This window comes from Oncorhynchus gorbuscha, linkage group LG18 (assembly GCF_021184085.1).
Source record: "Oncorhynchus gorbuscha isolate QuinsamMale2020 ecotype Even-year linkage group LG18, OgorEven_v1.0, whole genome shotgun sequence".
Lineage (NCBI taxonomy): Eukaryota > Metazoa > Chordata > Actinopteri > Salmoniformes > Salmonidae > Oncorhynchus > Oncorhynchus gorbuscha.
Genome location: NC_060190.1, coordinates 18343641 through 18361971, shown reverse-complemented (window position 1 = coordinate 18361971; position 18331 = coordinate 18343641). Strand labels below are relative to the sequence as shown.

Here is an 18331-nt window from a genome sequence, read left to right as displayed (position 1 = left end):
AACTGCGAATATTGAAGAACTGGGAATATTGAACCACCAGCTTTCATGTTCTGAGAAAGGAACATAAACATCAGCTTTTTTACATGGCACATATTGCACTTTTACTTTCTTCTTCAACACTGTTTTTGCATTATTTAAACCAAATTGAGCATGTTTCATTATTTATTTGAGATTTTATGTATATATTAAGTCAAAATGAAAAAGTGTTAATTCAGTATGGTTGTAATTGTTAACAGAATTATTATTATTAACAAAATAAAAATCTGTATAGGCTTTTTTGGGTCCTCCAATAACTGGTATCGGCAATGTAAAATCCTAATCGGTCAATCTCTAGTTTTAATGAGTTTGGGAGCCATCGTTCTGGCTGAGACAGGTCTGGGGTCAGATTGGATTAACACAGGGAGTTCATATACAGAGATATCCACTGTTATAATTAGCTTGGGAGCCATCATTCTGCCTTACAGACAGGTGTGGGATCAGTCTTAGAATGAATAGAGAAAATACAGTATGGAAGACCAAATTAGGTCCCTTATGTCCATATTGATTATGATCCAAAATAATAATGTCTTACCTTCCACATAGGGTCCATCTTTTGGGTGCTCCCTCACCCTCAGGTTGTAGGTTTCGGTAGACTTCCTCCTGAGCAGGTCCCTGACACGTTCATTGTAGATCTCCAGGTAGCTGATGACAATGACAGGATAAAGCGGTCATTCAGAGGTCAAGTTTAGCCTGATGACATCTACCAATAATTTATTATTATTATTATTATTATGGGACCCTTTTTGTCATCTCTTGGATGAGGTACAAATTGCTGGAACGTCTATTGATCATGTGCAATCCCTTTTTAATATATTTTAAAAGTATTCACTGAGCCACCATTGAAAAGGAAAGATCCACCCATTTTGAATGTTATATAGTTTTTTGTGCATCTCTGAACGATGTTCTATCGATTCCCGGGGTCATTTAATGTTTTCATGTGTATTGGACCTATTGCCGTTCAAACAGGTAGAAATACAGCCAGTGTATGACAAGTTTCGCATCATATGATGCAAAACGCATCACACAAGCTGTGACAACGTGTTTTGAAAGTTATATCATCTTGAAATTGTTATTGCTGACATGCTCAACATTTTGGGACAGTATCAATCAACAGTGGACTAATGCAACAAATACCAAAATATTGTTTAAGTGGATTATTCCTTTAAGCTTCTTAATGAATTATTCCAAAAATTCCAGGGAATAACAACGGATACAGTTTTCTTACCTGACCTCGGTGCGGAATGAGGCCTCATCCCAACGAGTCATCCCAGCAATCCGGCTGAACAGACCCTCACATATCCGTGGAATGAGACCAGCATCTCCCTGATGAAAAGTCAATCCATAGAGCAAACGCTTAATCAAACGCAGATGTTAAGTTCACGATAAGTCTGACAACGATTGACCCTGTTCAGTGGCCGACTGGACTGAGGAAACCGGTTGATATGTTACAGAACAGTTCTTTAAAATAATCCATTACTCATTACAGGAAGACTCTAAATATGTCACATTTGGCTTTAGTCTTTCTCCAAAACAAGAGTCCACAGAGAAAACTGAAACTATGAACTTTGTACTTTCCCCTAGACTTGTGAAAGCAAAACTGGACTGTCGGAGCCTTCGTTCGTTACTGTGATATTTGCTTTGGGTCTCCACGACTGATTGAAGTCCCAATAATCTGATAACAAAAACAGCCCCGTTGAGTAAGCAAATGTTGTGGAAAGTTCCAGAAATGTCATAAACAAAGTAGACCCGATGGTCGTTGTACATTATGCAGTACCAGTCAAAAGTTGACACACCTACTCATTCAAGGGATTTTCTTTGTTTTTCCTATTTTCTACATGCTTTTCCAACAGTCTTGAAGGAGTTCCCACATATGCTGAGCACTTGTTGACTGCTTTTCCTTCACTATGCAGTCCAACTCATCCCAAACCATCTTAGTTGGGTTGAAGTCGGGTGATAGTGGAGGCCAGGTCATCTGATTCACCACTCTCCTTCTTGGACAAATAGCCCTTACATAGCCTGGAGGTGTGCTTTGGGTCATTGTCCTGTTGAAAAACAAATGATAGTGGGTCTAAGCGCAAACCAGATAGGATGGCGCATTGTTGCAGAATGCTGTGGTAGCCATGCTGGTTAAGTGTTTCTTGAATTCTAAATAAATCACTGACAGTGTCACCAGCAAAGCACCACCATACCACCTCCTCCATGCTTCACAGTGGGAAATACACATGCAGAGATTATCAGTTCACCTACTCTGCGTCTCACAAAGACACAGCGGTTGGAACCAAAAATCGCAAATTTGGACTTATCAGACCAAAGGACAGTTTTCCACCGGTCTATTGTCCATTGCTCGTGTTTCTTGGCCCAAGCAAGTCACTTCTTATTGGTGTCCTTTAGTAGTGGTTTCTTCGCAGCAGTTCAACCATGAAGGCCTGATTCACGCAGTGTCCTCTGAACAGTTGATGTTGAGATGTGTCTGCTACTTAAACTCCGAAGCATTTATTTGGGCTGCAATCTGAGGTGCAGTTTACTCTAATGAACTTATCCTCTGCAGCAGATCTGGGTATTCCTTTCCTGTGGCAGTCCACATGAGAGACAATTTCATCATAGTACTTAATGGATTTTGCAACTGCACTTGAAAGTTCTTGAAATGTTCCATATGGACTGACCTTCGTATCATAAAGTAATGATGGACTGTCGTTTCTCTTCGCTCATTTGAGCTGTTCTTGCCATAATATGGACTTGGTCTTTTACCAAATAGGGCTCCTCTGTATACCACCCCTACCTTGTCACAACACAACTGATTGGCTCAAACTCATTAAGAAGGAAAATAATTCCACAAATGAACTTTTAAGAAGGTACACCTATAAATTGAAATGCATCCCAGGTGACTACTTTATGAAGCTGGTTGAAAGAATGCCAAGACTGTGCAAAGCTGTCATCAAGGCCAAGGGCGGCTACTTTGAAGAATCTCAAATATAAAATCTATTTAGATTTGTTTAACACTTTTTTGGGGTTACTACATGATTCCATAGGTGTTATTTCATAGTTGATGTCTTCACCATTATTCTACAATGTAGAAAATAGTCACAAAAAAAAAAAAATGGAATGAGTAGTGGTCCAAACTGGTACTGTATATTTAAACATTCCACAACGTTGTGCCCTGCTGAACACAGCCCAGTCTTTGATTTGAGAATCCAGGACCTGTATTCATAAAGCGTCTCTGGGTAGGAGTGCTTTTTTAGATAATTATTAATAAGATTATATAGACAAGAGGGACCTGATCCGAGATCAGCACTCCTACTCCGATATGTTTTATGATCACAGGCCAAAAAAGGGAATGTTCATCTCACTGGATTTCCCATCATGGTGTAGGACTTCCCTGAGCCGGTCTGGCCGTAGGCAAAGATGCAGGCGTTATAGCCTTGGAACGCAGCCTTGAGGACATCTGAGCCCAGGTCTTTGAACACCTACAAAGGAAGAGGGCAAACATGGGCTTGTTCAAAAAGGTGAAATGTTCAGAGCGTTGGCAAAATGGAATGTAGCTGATATGATTCACAATGACAGGGACTCATTTGTTCCAAACAGTACATTTAGATCTGAATGGTCTGTACAGTTGTGGCAACCTGAACAGGCCCCAGATCTAACTAGCTAAAACAGATCTCACTTTAAGAAGTCAGTGAAAGAAAGAAACTAGCCAATACAGTACAAACTCAAAAATATGGAATTTATGCATGCAAAACGTTAACATATTTATAACAGTTAACTCATAGGCTGTGTTACTGTTGATACTGCACTGACATTATGCCAGGGGTGAAAGTAAGCCAGTTGAACAGAAGCCTTTCACAATAATTAAAACAATGATTCCAAGAAAACTCTATCATTAGCGCATTGTCACCCACCTGAAAAATTAGCAAATGGACTTGAAAACGTGTGGAATACACTCCAAAATGCGATGCTGTTGGGCAATAACACATTTTGCAAAGACAGAAGAGTGGCTGTGACCGAGATGCACGTGGACAGACGCAGCAATTCAGGCTACAAGTGTAAGCCTGACCAAAAACGAACACCATGAATGACATTCAGTGATTTTTTTTGTTACAGATGTCTCTTTCCATTATTCAATTGGCGGGTGCACAATATTCATTCAGGAATTATTTTAGAGAAGCGGAATGTGCGCAGGTAACCAGGCTTACAGGAGCGTTTTCATCAGATTGTTTGATAATCAGATGAAAACATAATGACTGGTTATGTTAATGCCAGGTCTTTACCAATTGGCCCACAGAGATCTTAACATGGATTATTTAAGTCATTCTGTTTAGGCCTCCAAAAACAAAAATGTGCACATGTGAGAAGGTACTGAACCAGAAATTAAATCTACTTTGACCCCTGTATGATGAAATATTATGATAAAAATAAAATAAAAAGTTGCACAACTGTAAGTCATATCTTATGTCTGAAGCTTGTGAGTCAACATGTAGACTAACAGAACATTAGCAAACTGCTTTGACTCAAACTTCCATCCATAACAAAAATGTCCTACAAGTAAAAAAAATAAAAATGTAATGACCCCTGAATGTAAGCTGCTTTGACTATAATCGGATTTGGACAACAAAAACGTGAGGAAAAAAAACAAACAGAAAGTGTTAGTCCAGATCACATTTTCCGACCGAAATATGACATTTACCTTTTCTTGAGAGACAAAGGTGTTGCTTTTACTGTCGGCGGAATCATAGGAGAAGTCATAGGTGAAGGTTTTTTTTCTCTCCCTCATCAAATCGCCGGAAATGCCATCTGGTATCTAATGAAATAGAACAAAATAGGCTGAAATATACTGTAAACACAAAGCGGAGTGCAATTTTATTTATTTAACCTTTAACTAGGCAAGTCAATTAAAAACAAATTTTTATTTACAATGACGGCCTACCCCGTCTGAACCCTAATCCGGACGACGCTCGGCCAATTGTGCGCCGCCCTTTGGGACTCCCAATCACAGCCGGTTGTGATACAGTCTGGAATCGAACCAGGGTCTGTAGTGACGCCACTAGCACTGAGATGTAGTGCCTTAGACCGCTGTGACACTCAGGAGCCCCGAACACGAGGCATGTTCACTGATCATATGTTAAGACCAAATAATTAAATAAACTGATGAAATAGAACTAGTATTAAAAAATATATATTCAATAAAACTTTATGCTAAACATCTGCCAGACAAAAAGAAATACAGGCCTAGCTATGGGTTAATTGATTATTATTGTAGAAAGGCTGTTTAAAACTTAAAATTACCCTCAAGTTTGTAATGGTGGTCTTGTCCCCTTTTATTTCAATTATGTTTTTGGCAGTCAAATCCTTCTCCCTGTAAAAATAAAAACATAAAACAGGTTAATACTTCCAAATAATTAAGCTTTCCCTTTCTGGGCCAAACCACAATGCAACAGAGACAGTGAACCAATGAAGGAGCATCAGAGTAAGAAAAGTATTACTTTCAGGTTGTACCACATTGCAGTACTTTGTGATTCACAAATTGGACCAACAAGAAAGGTACCTGTTACATTAGCAACAAAAGACAACATAGTAAACAAATTTACTGTGACTAATTCATCTATAATGTTGGGCATTGTTATCTTTGTAGAAGACTACATTCTCTCTAAGATGGGGCCGTCTGGGATCTGGAAGAATGCCCCAACTGAATCCTCTCAGTTCTTATTTGCTTGATTGATCACTCGAAGTGTGGAGGAAATATTTCTTGGTACAACTCTTCCTAGTCCCTCTGTGGAAGTATTCAGTTCAAGCTTGAATTATTAGTGGCCTTTCCAGTAAGACATACTGGAATTAAATAAAACCGTACTTTCTGCTGCCGAACAGATTACCATCAACACGATGCCAACTGGATCAGGTTATATTCTGGGCTGCTTGGTAAAAAAAAAAATGTGTGAAAGGTTACTTCCTTCAGAATCCTTCCTTGTTTTTTCTGCAGGTGCATAGTGCATCTTACTTATTTGGCATCTGTACATCATATTTCACACACCCACATTTAACATGGGTGTGTAGAGTAAGTGGCAGGGTGGTGGTCTTCTGTCATGCAGCTATACATGTATCCTATTTACTGTTGGAAATAGTTTGTCAGAAAAGTATTAAGGTGTCCCATAATCCCTGGGTGGCTCCCAATACTAACTCCCAATACCAGACACAGCACAGCCATGGTAGCTCTAGTTCCTACTCTTCGTGTTTGTTTTGTTGGTTAAACTTGTTCACCCGTCAACTTGCCAGCTGTCTGTTACCTAAAATAATGTTTGTGTGCCAACATCCAGGCGTTCTTATTGGTGGTTTAGCAAGAGGGTGTGTGGAGGGCTCGTGTTCCTTTGAGTGCGGTTGGCATTTACATCCCAAATGCTGTAACCCGTTACATTTTGGAAGAGACACTTGTGGCAACGTCAGTGTTTGATATGACACGTATATTAAGCAGTGTTCATGCTACATGGCCAGATGCAAATTAGAGTGCATTAAACTGTTCGAAGTTAGAACTGGTTACCATGTATCACAGTGAACCAGTGTCCAGCCGAGCGCCTCTCTTAAAATGAAACAATATAACCATTAGTAACAACAATAGCAGCATTTGTTCGTTTTTGTTTGTTTAGCATGTGTTCTGCTTTACTTACCGTCTGTTCATAGGCCTGAGCCGGACAGCCACCCGCACCGATGCCATTGCACATCCCCTTTCTGTCTGCCTCACCTGTTACTAGATCCAGCTGTCCTTGAAAATCACAACCCAATCGTGTTAAGTACAAATAAATGTGGCAAGCGCGTTTCTGTATCTTGAGTATGTGTCCAGTTCCCTCTGTACCTCCCGACCGGTTGCACACAGAGCCAAGGTTACTTTCAATAGAAGAGCGCTAGCTACTTGTGCTCCCTCCTGAGACTTGAGCGTGCACTTTATATTAGCCTGTTATCATTACCGCCACAGAAAAATAACAAAATGCACTGTGTCATCCGTTAGTATATCACAAAGCTGATACGAGTAGTCGGAAAGGACAAAATACATTCGTGGGGGAAATAGTTACACTCCAGTACAGACGATGGCGGTAGAGAACTATTGATTAACCGAAGAAGAACCAAGCAACGCGCACACATTTACTTCCTGTGTTTTCTGGAAAGTGTGTTGAGAGAGGTGAGCGCTAACAGTTTCAAGTCAGTTTATCTGCAATCAGTTTTGTTTGCACACATAAAAATGTTGATCTGTTTAATCTGTACATTTGTCTGGTCAGTAGCACCAGCTATCAGTTCGAGGTGATGAAGCTTATTAGAACTGTTAACTAGCTAGCTAATGCTAGTTAGCGTGCCTTACCACTAGCTAGCTAATGCTAGTTAGCGTGCCTTACCACTTCATTTACTGTACCTGCTAGCCAGTAGTAGCTACAGCTAGTTAGCAAGCTAAAGTACCCAGCTAATGTGGCGATGTTTTTGTTTTGTTGTTGTTCCAGGTAGAAGAGCGCTAGGGGACAGTTGTTAATCATGGATATTCGACCAAACCACACCATTTACATCAATAATGTAAATGATAAGATCAAGAAGGATGGTAAGAATCACAGTGCATCTTTGTTCCAAGATCATGCAGTTAGCTACAGCGTTCCTTCAGAGCTAGATAGCAATGTATCCTCTTGTACTGGAGCTGTAGTAAGTTTACATAGATTTATTTGTCTGTGTCGATGGTCTATAAGTAATAAAAGTGATGTAACATTTGTTGTTGTTGCCTTCTAGAACTGAAGCGGTCACTCTATGCCCTGTTCTCGCAGTTTGGGCAAGTCATGGACATTGTTGCCATGAAAACCATGAAGATGAGAGGGCAGGCATTTGTGGTGTTCAAAGAGCTTGCATCAGCTACGAACGCACTGCGTCAACTTCAAGGATTCCCTTTCTACAATAAGCCCATGGTAAGTTATTACTTAGTAGTTGTGTATGTCATTTTCACAAATGGCAGTAATGGCAAAACTTTTTGCCCAGTAGCAGCAAAACATTTTGCAATGACAACGGGAGTTTCAGACACTTTCTCCGCTTTTTGGTCTGTTTTCTACCATTTGGTTTCTTGTGAATATGACCCAGGTCTGTGCTTGGCTTACATCTGATTGTACTTATATCTCTCATTTTCAGCGCATTCAGTATGCTAAGACAGACTCAGAGGTGATCTCCAAAATCAGAGGCACATTTGGGGACAAGGACAAGAAGAAGGACAGGAAGAAGAAGGCTCAAGATCAAGTGGCCAATGTGGCCAAGAAACCAGCACTGGTGAGACTAGTATATCAAATTTTCAAATGTTATTAGTCACAAGCACCGAATACAACAGGTGAAATGCTAACTTACAAGCCCTTAACCAGAAATGCAGTTTTAAGAAAAATAAGTGTTAAGTAAAAAATAGATAAGTGAAAAATAAAAGTAACAAATAATTCAAGAGCAGCAGTAAAATAACAGTGGCGAGGCTATATACAGGGGGTACCGGTACAGAGTCAATGTGCGAGGGCACTGGTTAGTTGAGGTAATTGAGGTAACATAGAGGTAAAATGACTATGCATCGATAATAAACAGAGAGTAGCAGCAGTGTAAAAGGGGGAGGGGGGCAATGCAAATAGTTTGGGGAGCCATTTGATTAGCTGTTCAAGAGTCTTATGGCTTGGGGTAGAAGCTGTTAAGAACTCTTGGACCTAGACTTGGCGTTCCAGTACCGCTTGCCGTGCGGTAGCAGAGCGAACAGTCTATGACTAAGGTGGCTGGAGTCTTTGACAATTTTTAGGGCCTTCCTCTGACTGCCTGGTATGGAGGTCCTGTGTGGCAGGAAGCTTGGCCCCAGTGATGCACTGGGCCATGCGCACTACCCTCTGTAGTGCCCTGCGGTTGGAGGCCGAGCAGTTGCCATACCAGGCTGTGATGCAACCAGTCAGGATGTCCTCAATGGTGCTGCTGTGGAACCTTTTGAGGATCGGAGGACCTGTGCCAAATTTTTTCAGTCTCCTGAGGGGGAATAGGCTTTGTTGTGCCCTCTTTACGACTGTCTTGGTGCATTTGGACCATGATAGTTTGTTGATGTGGACACCAAGGAACTTGAAGGTCTCAACCTGCTTCACTACAGCTCTGTCAATGAGAATGGGGGTGTGCTCGTCCTCCTTTTCCTGTCGTCCACAATCATCTACTTTGTCTTGATCACTTTGAAGGAGAGGTTATTATCCTGGCACCACACGGCCAGGTGTCTAACCTCCTCCCTATAGGCTGTCTCACCATTATCGGTGATCGGGCCTACCACTGTTGTCACTGTTGGAGTCGTGCCTGGCCATGCACGCATGGGTGAACAGGGAGTATAGGAGGGGACTGAGCATGCACCCCTGGGGGGGCCCACAGTGTTGAGGATCAGCGTGGCGGATGTGTTGTTACCGACCCTTACCGCCCAGGGGCGGCCCATCATGAAGTCCAGGATCCAGTTGCAGAGGGAGGTGTTTAGTCCAATGGTCCTTAGCTTAGTGTGATGAGCTTCTGAGGGCACTGTGGTGTTGAACGCTGAGCTGTAGTCAATGAATATCATTCTCACATAGGTGTTCCCTTTGTCCTGGTGGGAAATGGCAGTGTGGAGTGCAATAGGGATTGCATCATGTGGATCTGCTAGGGTGGTAGGCAAATTGGAGTGGTTCTAGGGTTTCTGGGATAATGGTGTACTCCTCAATACCATCTGAAGAATCCCGGAACATATTCCAGTCTGTGCAAGCAAAACTGTCTTGTAGCTTAGCACCCGCTTCATCTGACCACATTATTATTGACAGAGTTACTGGTTCTTCTTGCATGAGTATTTGCTTGTAAGCAGGAATCAGGAGGATAGAATTATGGTCAGATTTTCCAAATGGAGGGTGAGGGAGAGCTTTGTACGCATCTCTGTGTGTGAAGTAAAGGTGGTCTAGAGTTGTAATACTTTTCCCTGGTTGTACATTTTAAAACATGCTGGTAGAAATCAGTTAAAATGGATTTTAGTTTCCCCTCATTAAAGTCCCCGGTCACTAGGAGCGCCGCCTCTGGATGAGCGTTTGCCTGTAGCCGTATTCAGCTCATTGAGTGCGGTCTTAGCGCCTGCATCGGCACATAGGCTGTATGAATGCTTCCCAAATGGCATCCAATTCCCCATACTATATATTATAGTCAATCTTTTTGACCAGAGCCTATATGCCATCCTGTACGCTTTTGAATGTAGTCAGTCATTTTACTCCCAACGTGATTTTCATAACTTGTTTATCTTTTATATTAACAGGGATCAGCCAGCACAACCAACGCTCCAACGACCATGCAGGTAAGCCTTTCTAGCCCTATCAAGTATAATAACCTAGAATGTTAAGTGAACTTGTTCATTTCCCTTTTGCTGAGTAAACTCCGCATCATATACATCTCAGTGGCGTTGTGAGTGTACCTCCGACTACATCAAGTCGTTATCAGTCAATACTTGTACCTTGTACCTGTGTTCTTTTCTTTGGGTGATGCCACCTGGAGTTTATGATTTTTTTTTTAAATTAAGCATTTTTGTGACGTCTGTCAAATTACTCCAATATTACTCCAATAGAATATGAAGTTGGTGACTTCAAACATGCACTACCACGCGTTGCTTCTAGAAATGATTTGATGCTAACAGTGTACCTGTGCTTGTCCTGATTGTTATAGAGTTGTCAGTGGGAGTTGGACTCCATAGTTTTTGATAAGAATTTGCTTTCTTTGCATCTTCTGCCCCCCCCCCCAAAAAAAAATCAGCTGAGCAATGACGTGGCTGCACCTTCTCCGTTAACAAACAACAGCCCCCTTTGCGGAGGTTGCGTAAAATAATGCTGTTTCCCCAAAAACGACGGATTGCAGCACCCAGAGAATAGAACATAGTTACACAGGAGAAACATGGGTACAAGGTACGCATTTTAAAGTATCGACTGATACCGACTGGAATAGGGGGTACACTACGCCGACACTCATCACAACTCAACTCCATTGAGATGTCTATGGGGTTGTGTTTACTCAGCCCCTTGTGAGTGACTAAATCACTAGTGCTGATATGGACTCTTTAATGCAAAATCTCTACTCTCACTACTTTAGGAACATTTTACTGTTTGATGCGCCCTGTTTTGGGTTAACGGTTGGAGTGCTACAGAGTGGTCCGCTTATTGACTAAGCTGTAAAAAATGTTTTATGGTACGGTTTCATGTGACAATTAGACTGATTTCTTTTGTCTTTTTAGGTTCCAGACAATCCACCCAACTACATTTTATTCCTTAATAACCTGCCAGAGGAAACTAATGAAATGATGCTCTCCATGCTGTTCAATCAGTGAGTATTGAATGATCTTGTTGTCCAATGAGTAAACTAGCCTAGATGCCCGATTTGCATTCATTCAACTTCGGCAGCAATTGTTATTAAGTCTGGCTCATGAACTTGTGAAATATACAGTAGTAGCTTTATATCAGGGTTTCTTGAACTATGGGGAGGAGCCCTGGGCACGTGAGAGTAGTGGGTTGCGTGTTATGAGAATACATGTATAATCACACACGGTTTCTTCTTAATTTGGGTCGTTGGAGGGCGATTTGGGTCACAGGAGGACAGTCAATTTCTCATTTGGGTCGTGAGCTGAAAACGTTTAAGAACCTCTGCTTTATATCATTCACATTAAAGACTTCACCATTGCCAGGTGGTGAAGTCTTTTAATATATTATATTTTGCAGCATGGTAACTGGGGCTCTGTTCAAGAGGGTGCAAAACTATAGAACATTCAAATAGAAATGCCATTGTGTGAAAAGGGAGATCACGTCGGCTCTATCCCATTACATTTGTGATTTCTGAACATTTCCTTTCTCTCAATACACCTGTGATTTCTCTTTTTTTCCTCGTAGATTCCCTGGTTTCAAAGAGGTGCGACTCGTCCCTGGCAAACATGACATCTCCTTTGTAGAGTTTGAGAGCGAGGGCCAGGCGGGAGTGGCCAAAGACGCACTGCAGGGCTTCCGGATTACGGCCCAATGCGCCATGAAGATCACTTATGCCAAGAAGTAGTTCCAGCGATGTCACTGGACAGGGGACACATATTGGACTCTGGGTTAGAGATTGGTTGGACCCCCTGATTCCCCCCCTTCGTTTTTATGCATCGACTGTGGAATCTCCCAGGAGTTTTCCTAGTTTTCTTTTTTGACTGATTTCTGTGCCGTCGCTGTGAGGTGGAGTGTGAAGAGAATCCTCGAAACATCGTCTCTATTTTATATGGCACAGTAATAAAGGACTTTTGTGTAACTGTGGTGCCTCAGATGCTTCCTCTGACATGTTCTGAATTTACATTTATATTTAAGTCATTTAGCAGACGCTCTTATCCAGAGCGACTTACAAATTGGTGCATTCACCTTATGACATCCAGTGGAACAGCCACTTTACAATAGTGCATCTAAATCTTTTAAGGGGGGGGTGAGAAGGATTACTTTATCCTATCCTAGGTATTCCTTAAAGATGTGGGGTTTCAGGTGTCTCCGGAAGGTGGTGATTGACTCCGCTGTCCTGGCGTCGTGAGGGAGTTTGTTCCACCATTGGGGGGCCAGAGCAGTGAACAGTTTTGACTGGGCTGAGTGGGAGCTGTACTTCCTCAGTGGTAGGGAGGCGAGCAGGCCAGAGGTGGATGAACGCAGTGCCCTTGTTTGGGTGTAGGGCCTGATCAGAGCCTGGAGGTGCCGTTCCCCTCACAGCTCCGTAGGCAAGCACCATGGTCTTGTAGCGGATGTGAGCTTCAACTGGAAGCCAGTGGAGAGAGCGGAGGAGCGGGGTGACGTGAGAGAACTTGGGAAGGTTGAACACCAGACGGGCTGCGGCATTCTGGATGAGTTGTAGGGGTTTAATGGCACAGGCAGGGAGTCCAGCCAACAGCGAGTTGCAGTAATCCAGACGGGAGATGACAAGTGCCTGGATTAGGACCTGTGCCGCTTCCTGTGTGAGGCAGGGTCGTACTCTGCGGATGTTGTAGAGCATGAACCTACAGGAACGGGCCACCGCCTTGATGTTAGTTGAGAACGACAGGGTGTTGCCAGGATCACGCCAAGGTTCTTAGCGCTCTGGGAGGAGGACACAATGGAGTTGTCAACCGTGATGGCGAGATCATGGAACGGGCAGTCCTTCCCCGGGAGGAAGAGCAGCTCCGTCTTGCCGAGGTTCAGCTTGAGGTGGTGATCCGTCATCCACACTGATATGTCTGCCAGACATGCAGAGATGCGATTCGCCACCTGGTCATCAGAAGCCCTGGTGAGAATTTATAGCCCTGGTCCCGAAGGCCCCAAAAGGACAGCTGGTGATTGTAGGTAGATTCAAGCCGAATAACATGTAAAAATGTACTGCCATGATATCCTTACTCTCTGAACATAAATGTGAAATAGTTTTCTTCTGCAAATTCACATTGGGGATGCTAATCATTGGTCCAGTGATCAAGTGGGCAAATTGTTATAGTTCCCATCCCAGTCACATGTAAAAAATGGTCAGATTTGCCAAATCTGCTTCAGCGAGGGAGAGCTTTGTACGCGTCTCTCTGTGTGGAGTAAAGGTGGTTGAACATTTAACATGCTGGTAGAAATGAGGTAAAATGGATTTAAGTTTCCCTGCATTAAAGCCACTAGGAGCGGTGCCTCTGGATGAGCGTTTTCTTGTTTGCTTATGGCCGTACACATCTCATTGAGTGCCATCTTAGTGCCAGCATCGGCACATAGGTTATATGACTTATGGTCAGATTGACCTGAATACAGTTATTACAGCTCAATTTAAACTTCAGAAACCCCTCTAGCCAGTTCTGTTGGGTTTAGCATCTGGGCTCTCCTGCAGTCATTAGCCCAAAACAATACTTAAATGTGGCTGGGTTGACTTTCTGAATTTGAATTGGAGGTTAATGCAAAGCTCTTGGATCAGCATTCCCAACAATAGTAAATTCACTACCATTCAGACTGTTCAATCTATTTGGATCGAGCACGGTCTGCCTGCCTTCGTAATACTTCAGCATCTCAACTGACAGGCACATCAATAATATTGTCTACGAATATATAGTCAACACAACATGTTCATCAGCTGTCTGGTGAAAGCTTGTGCAGACAATGGGGTCAGCAATTTCCAAATGAACAATTATACCTTCATCATGAAGTTGTATTTGTTCCCTGGAGCAATGGAGAGAGAAGGGTCAAATGAAAACCAATTTATCTCCCAAAGATATCTCAAATGTGATGGCGTCACGACGAGTCCAGATGTTCACTGCTTTTGACTATCGCACGCTGTGATAAATAAAGTGCCTTGTGAAGATAGGACACATTTTCCATTGGGGGGGGGGGGGGTCTGGTAAATGGTCCAACTGGTTTAAGATAAGATAATGTATTTGTTGCGTCCCAAATGGCACCCTATTCTCGTATTTAGTGCTGGCACCCTATTCCCATAGGGCTCCAGTCAAAAGTAGTGCACTTTTTGGGTAATAGTGTGCCATTTAGGACGTTGTCTGGATATTGATCTGCTCCACTTCTAACTGGTCTCCTTGAGCTGTAGTACTATATTCTGCTCTATATTAGCACTGACTGGCATCAAAGAGTGCCATTTCCACAAAGCTAGTCCTCTACACATGTCCCAATGTTTTACTGTCAGGGTAATTGAAACTTAATTTTACCAGGCAGGTATCACACAAACATACACACTCATGTGTTGGCTCAAAGTGCAGGTCAGGATAGGGTGCAGTCACTGACTGATTGTTTGGGTCCCCACTAAGGGACTCTGGATTTCCTCTCACACATACCTACACTGAGTGTGAGGAGCATTAGGAATACCTCAACTAATATTGAGTTGAACACCCTTTTGCCCTCAAGGGCATGGACTCTACAAGGTGTCCATGTTGACTCCAATGCTTCCCACAGTTGGCTGGAATACCTATGGGTTGTGGACCATTCTTGATACACACGAGAAACTGGTGAGCGTTAAAAGCCCAGCAGTGTTGCAGTTCTTGGCACACGTGGGCCGGTGTACTTTCCCATTCACATTCTGAATTGCACACCTACACAATTCATGTCTCAAGGCTTAAACCCCCCCCCCTCATCTACACTGATTGAAGTGGATTGAAATGAATAAGGGATCATAGCTCTCACCTGGTCAGTCTATATCATGGAAGAGTAAAGAGTAAAGAGTTCCTAATGTTTTGTAGCCTCAGTGTATATTATCTAACCATCTATACCTATAACATCTATAGAATCTATACATTTTGATGAGGTTGTGGATCCGGGGTCTGTCAAGGAGACTGTTGTCGTGTGCAAAACCTGGAGAGGCCTGCAAGCCACTGTCTCGCACCTACTGTGAAATTTGGTGGATGTTTGGTGATGATCTGGTGGTGTTTCAGCAAGGCTGGAATCGGGCAGATTTGTCTTTGTGAAGGACGCATGAATCAAGCCACGTACAAGGTTGTCCTGGAAGAAAACTTGCTTCCTTCTGTTCTGACAATGATCCCCAACTCTGAGGATTGGTTTTTCCAGCAGGACAATGCTCTGTACCACACAGCCAGGTCAATCAAGGTGTGGATGGAGGACCACTAGATCAAGACCCTGTCATGGCTCATGCTGCCAAGCATACCCTTGTAAAACTGACCATCCTACCGATCCTCGACTTCGGCGATGTTATTTACAAAATAGCCTCCAATACCCTACTCAATCAATTGGATGCAGTCTATCACAGTGCCATCCGTTTTGTCACCAAAGCCCCATATACGACCCACCACTGAAACCTGTACGCTCTTGTTGGCTGGCCCTCGCTTCATACTCGTCGCCAAATCCACTGGCTTCAGGTCATCTATAAGACCCTGCTAGGTAAAGTCCCCCATTATCTCAACTCGCTGGTCACCATAGCAGCACCCACCTGTAGCACGCGCTCCAGCAGGCATATTTCACTGGTCACCCCCAAAGCCAATTGCTCCTTTGGCCGCCTTTCCTTCCAGTTCAATGACTGGAACGAATTGTGCAAATCACTGAAGCTTGAAACTCGTATCTCCCTCACTAACTTTAAGCACCAGCTGTCAGGGCAGCTCACAGATCACTGCACCTGTACATAGCCCATCTGTAAATAGCCCATCCAACTACCTCATCCCCATACTGTTATATTTTCTTTTTGCTCCTTTGCACCCCAATATCTCTACTTGCACATTCATTGTCTGCACATCTATCACTCCAGTGTTTAAATTTTGTTATTGTTATTGACTGTATGTTTGTTTATTCCATGTGTAACTCTGTGTTGTATGTGTCGAACTGCTTTGCTTTATCTTGGCCAGGTCGCAGTTGTAAATGAGAACTTGTTCTCAACTAGCCTACCTGGTTAAATGAATGTGGGGAAAAAAAGAAACTAAGATATATAGCACTGACAAATAGCCATGTTGTGTGGTAACAACATTCCCAGTGAAGTAAGAGCAATTGAGCAAAACCAAGTAAGCATTTCACATTGTATTCGCTGATTGTAAACAAATCCAATTTAATTTGTCAATGGCCATCAGAGGAATCACTCTGTAAAGCCTGGCATGTGACAGGAGTGAGATTGGGGGGAAATAACCGCTGCCAGTTGGTGCTGGTCCCAGATCAGCTTCAAAAGCATGGGAGGATCTTTTTGGTGACATCGTCACTGCTTCTTTCGCTATCAATTTATTCCTCAGTTTTCATCTATAATGTTAAATAAATGGCTGAAAGAAATTCACTAATGATAATCTGTTCAGGTAGAGGGTGAAATAAAAATTTAATCACCAGGTTCAAATTGGCGTTGAAATTCCTCAGGCTACTTTGAGCTCTCACTGCTAACTTTTGGGATCTCAAGAATGATAACTATAAACGATTAGGTTGAATCAAAAGCAATTTGCTGTTAACGTATGGTAGCGCCATACATGTGGGGCAATTACATTTGTTATAGTATAAACAAAAATAAATGTCTTTGCCTTGCTTGTTATGCTTACGAGACCAACAGGAGGGTTTTCTCCAGTTAGCTTGTACTTGTTATGAGACATGCGCTTGCCATTTACAGTAATTCAAGTCAGAACCCTTACCACTTCTGGGCTTGAATTAGTCATAGGAATCAAACAATCTGCCTCCAAATGATGTATGTTTTTCCAGCAGGTTCCAGAAAATGGGAAAGGAGAACATGCCAGTTAGGATTATTTCATTATTTTCACTTTTAATCTATTTTCCTGTTTCTTATGAACACGTGTTTTACAATGTATGGAGCTGTGTTTACCTGTTTTTGTTATGCTGTCCACAAGAGGGTGAATTGTGAGAGAGATGTTATTAAAACCACTGCCCAGTGAAAACCATGAGGCCGTCTGGCAGTGTTTTTGTTTATGAATTAATGCATGTTGATTGGATTACAAAACGAGAGGTCAAACTGGATGACAAAATAAATCTAAATTTGTTCACAAAAAAACATTGAATTAAACACTGTATTACACTCTGGGTTCTCATGATCCCAGAGGTGATTATGTAATTGGAACCATGAATAAGGAAGTGAATGTGTCAGGTTTAGAATGCTTTACAATGACCAAGTGAAGGGTCATGAAAATTTAAACTAATATTCAGCATACAACAAACATGTTCAAACTGCATTACCATCTTGTGTATTTTTACAAATCTTTCTACATTGAGACAGACAATGAATATTGTTCATTAAAAGCATATTTACTGTAGAAAAACATGACACTGGCATTGAGTATAAAAAGCATGACAAACTACTGTCAATTAAACACAACTTCTGGTATTATACATTATTTATAATGCCTTCAGAAAGTATTCAATTCCCTTGAACTTCTTCCACATTTTGTTGCGTTACAGCCGGAATTTAAAATGGATTAAAGAACTACATTTTGTGTCACTGATCTACACACAATACCCCATAATGTCACTGTTTTTTTATTTATTTTTTATAATGTTTTACAAATGAAAAAAAAAATGGCTGAAATGGCTTGAGTCCATAAGTATTCAACCTCTGTGATAACAAGCCTAAATAAGTTCAGGAGTAAACATTTGCTTAGCAAATAACATAAGTCGCATAATAGTGGTTAACATTATTTTTGAATGACTAGCCCATCTCCATACCCCACACATACAATCATCTGTGACATCCCTCAGTTGAGCTGTGAATTTCAAGCACAGATTCAACCACAAAGACTAGGGAAGTTTCTCAATTCCTCGCAAAGGTGGACACCGATTGGTAAAAATCAAATAAAGCAGATGCTGAATATCCCTTTGAGCATGATGAAGTTATTCATTAGGTC

At 42.1% G+C, this 18331-nt stretch overlaps 2 protein-coding genes across 13 annotated transcripts in view; one reads left to right on the top strand and one right to left on the bottom strand.

Moving 5' to 3' along the window:
* LOC124004316 (kinesin-like protein KIF16B) overlaps positions 1 to 7064 on the bottom strand; it is a 31337-nt gene extending 24273 nt beyond the window's left edge. For 7 of the 11 annotated variants that reach the window (XR_006833359.1, XM_046313133.1, XM_046313134.1 and 4 more), the window contains exons 1-6: positions 6693 to 7064; positions 5320 to 5389; positions 4721 to 4834; positions 3387 to 3503; positions 1265 to 1362; positions 572 to 681 (exon numbers count right to left, since the gene is read on the bottom strand). Coding sequence is in view for 10 of the 11 variants with exons in the window: in XM_046313133.1 (XP_046169089.1) it covers positions 572 to 681; positions 1265 to 1362; positions 3387 to 3503; positions 4721 to 4834; positions 5320 to 5389; positions 6693 to 6739 (556 nt within the window). In the remaining variant the exon portion in view is untranslated. The remainder of the gene's footprint in view (positions 1 to 571; positions 682 to 1264; positions 1363 to 3386; positions 3504 to 4720; positions 4835 to 5319; positions 5390 to 6692) is intronic. The other 4 variants (XM_046313140.1, XM_046313141.1, XM_046313142.1 and 1 more) reach the window with 1 other exon arrangement.
* A 61-nt stretch (positions 7065 to 7125) lies between these two features.
* snrpb2 (small nuclear ribonucleoprotein polypeptide B2) lies at positions 7126 to 12324 on the top strand. Of its 2 annotated transcripts, none has more exons than XM_046313144.1 (7): positions 7126 to 7201; positions 7515 to 7609; positions 7792 to 7964; positions 8182 to 8316; positions 10316 to 10354; positions 11282 to 11370; positions 11931 to 12324. In XM_046313144.1, exons 2-7 carry the CDS (start codon positions 7546 to 7548, stop codon positions 12088 to 12090), a joined length of 660 nt encoding a protein of 219 aa, XP_046169100.1. In that variant the 5' UTR covers positions 7126 to 7201; positions 7515 to 7545; the 3' UTR covers positions 12091 to 12324. The 2 variants fall into 2 exon arrangements, with proteins under 2 accessions (XP_046169100.1, XP_046169101.1); XM_046313145.1 differs by lacking the exon at positions 7126 to 7201 and adding an exon at positions 7203 to 7221.
* Positions 12325 to 18331: the final 6007 nt, after the last annotated feature.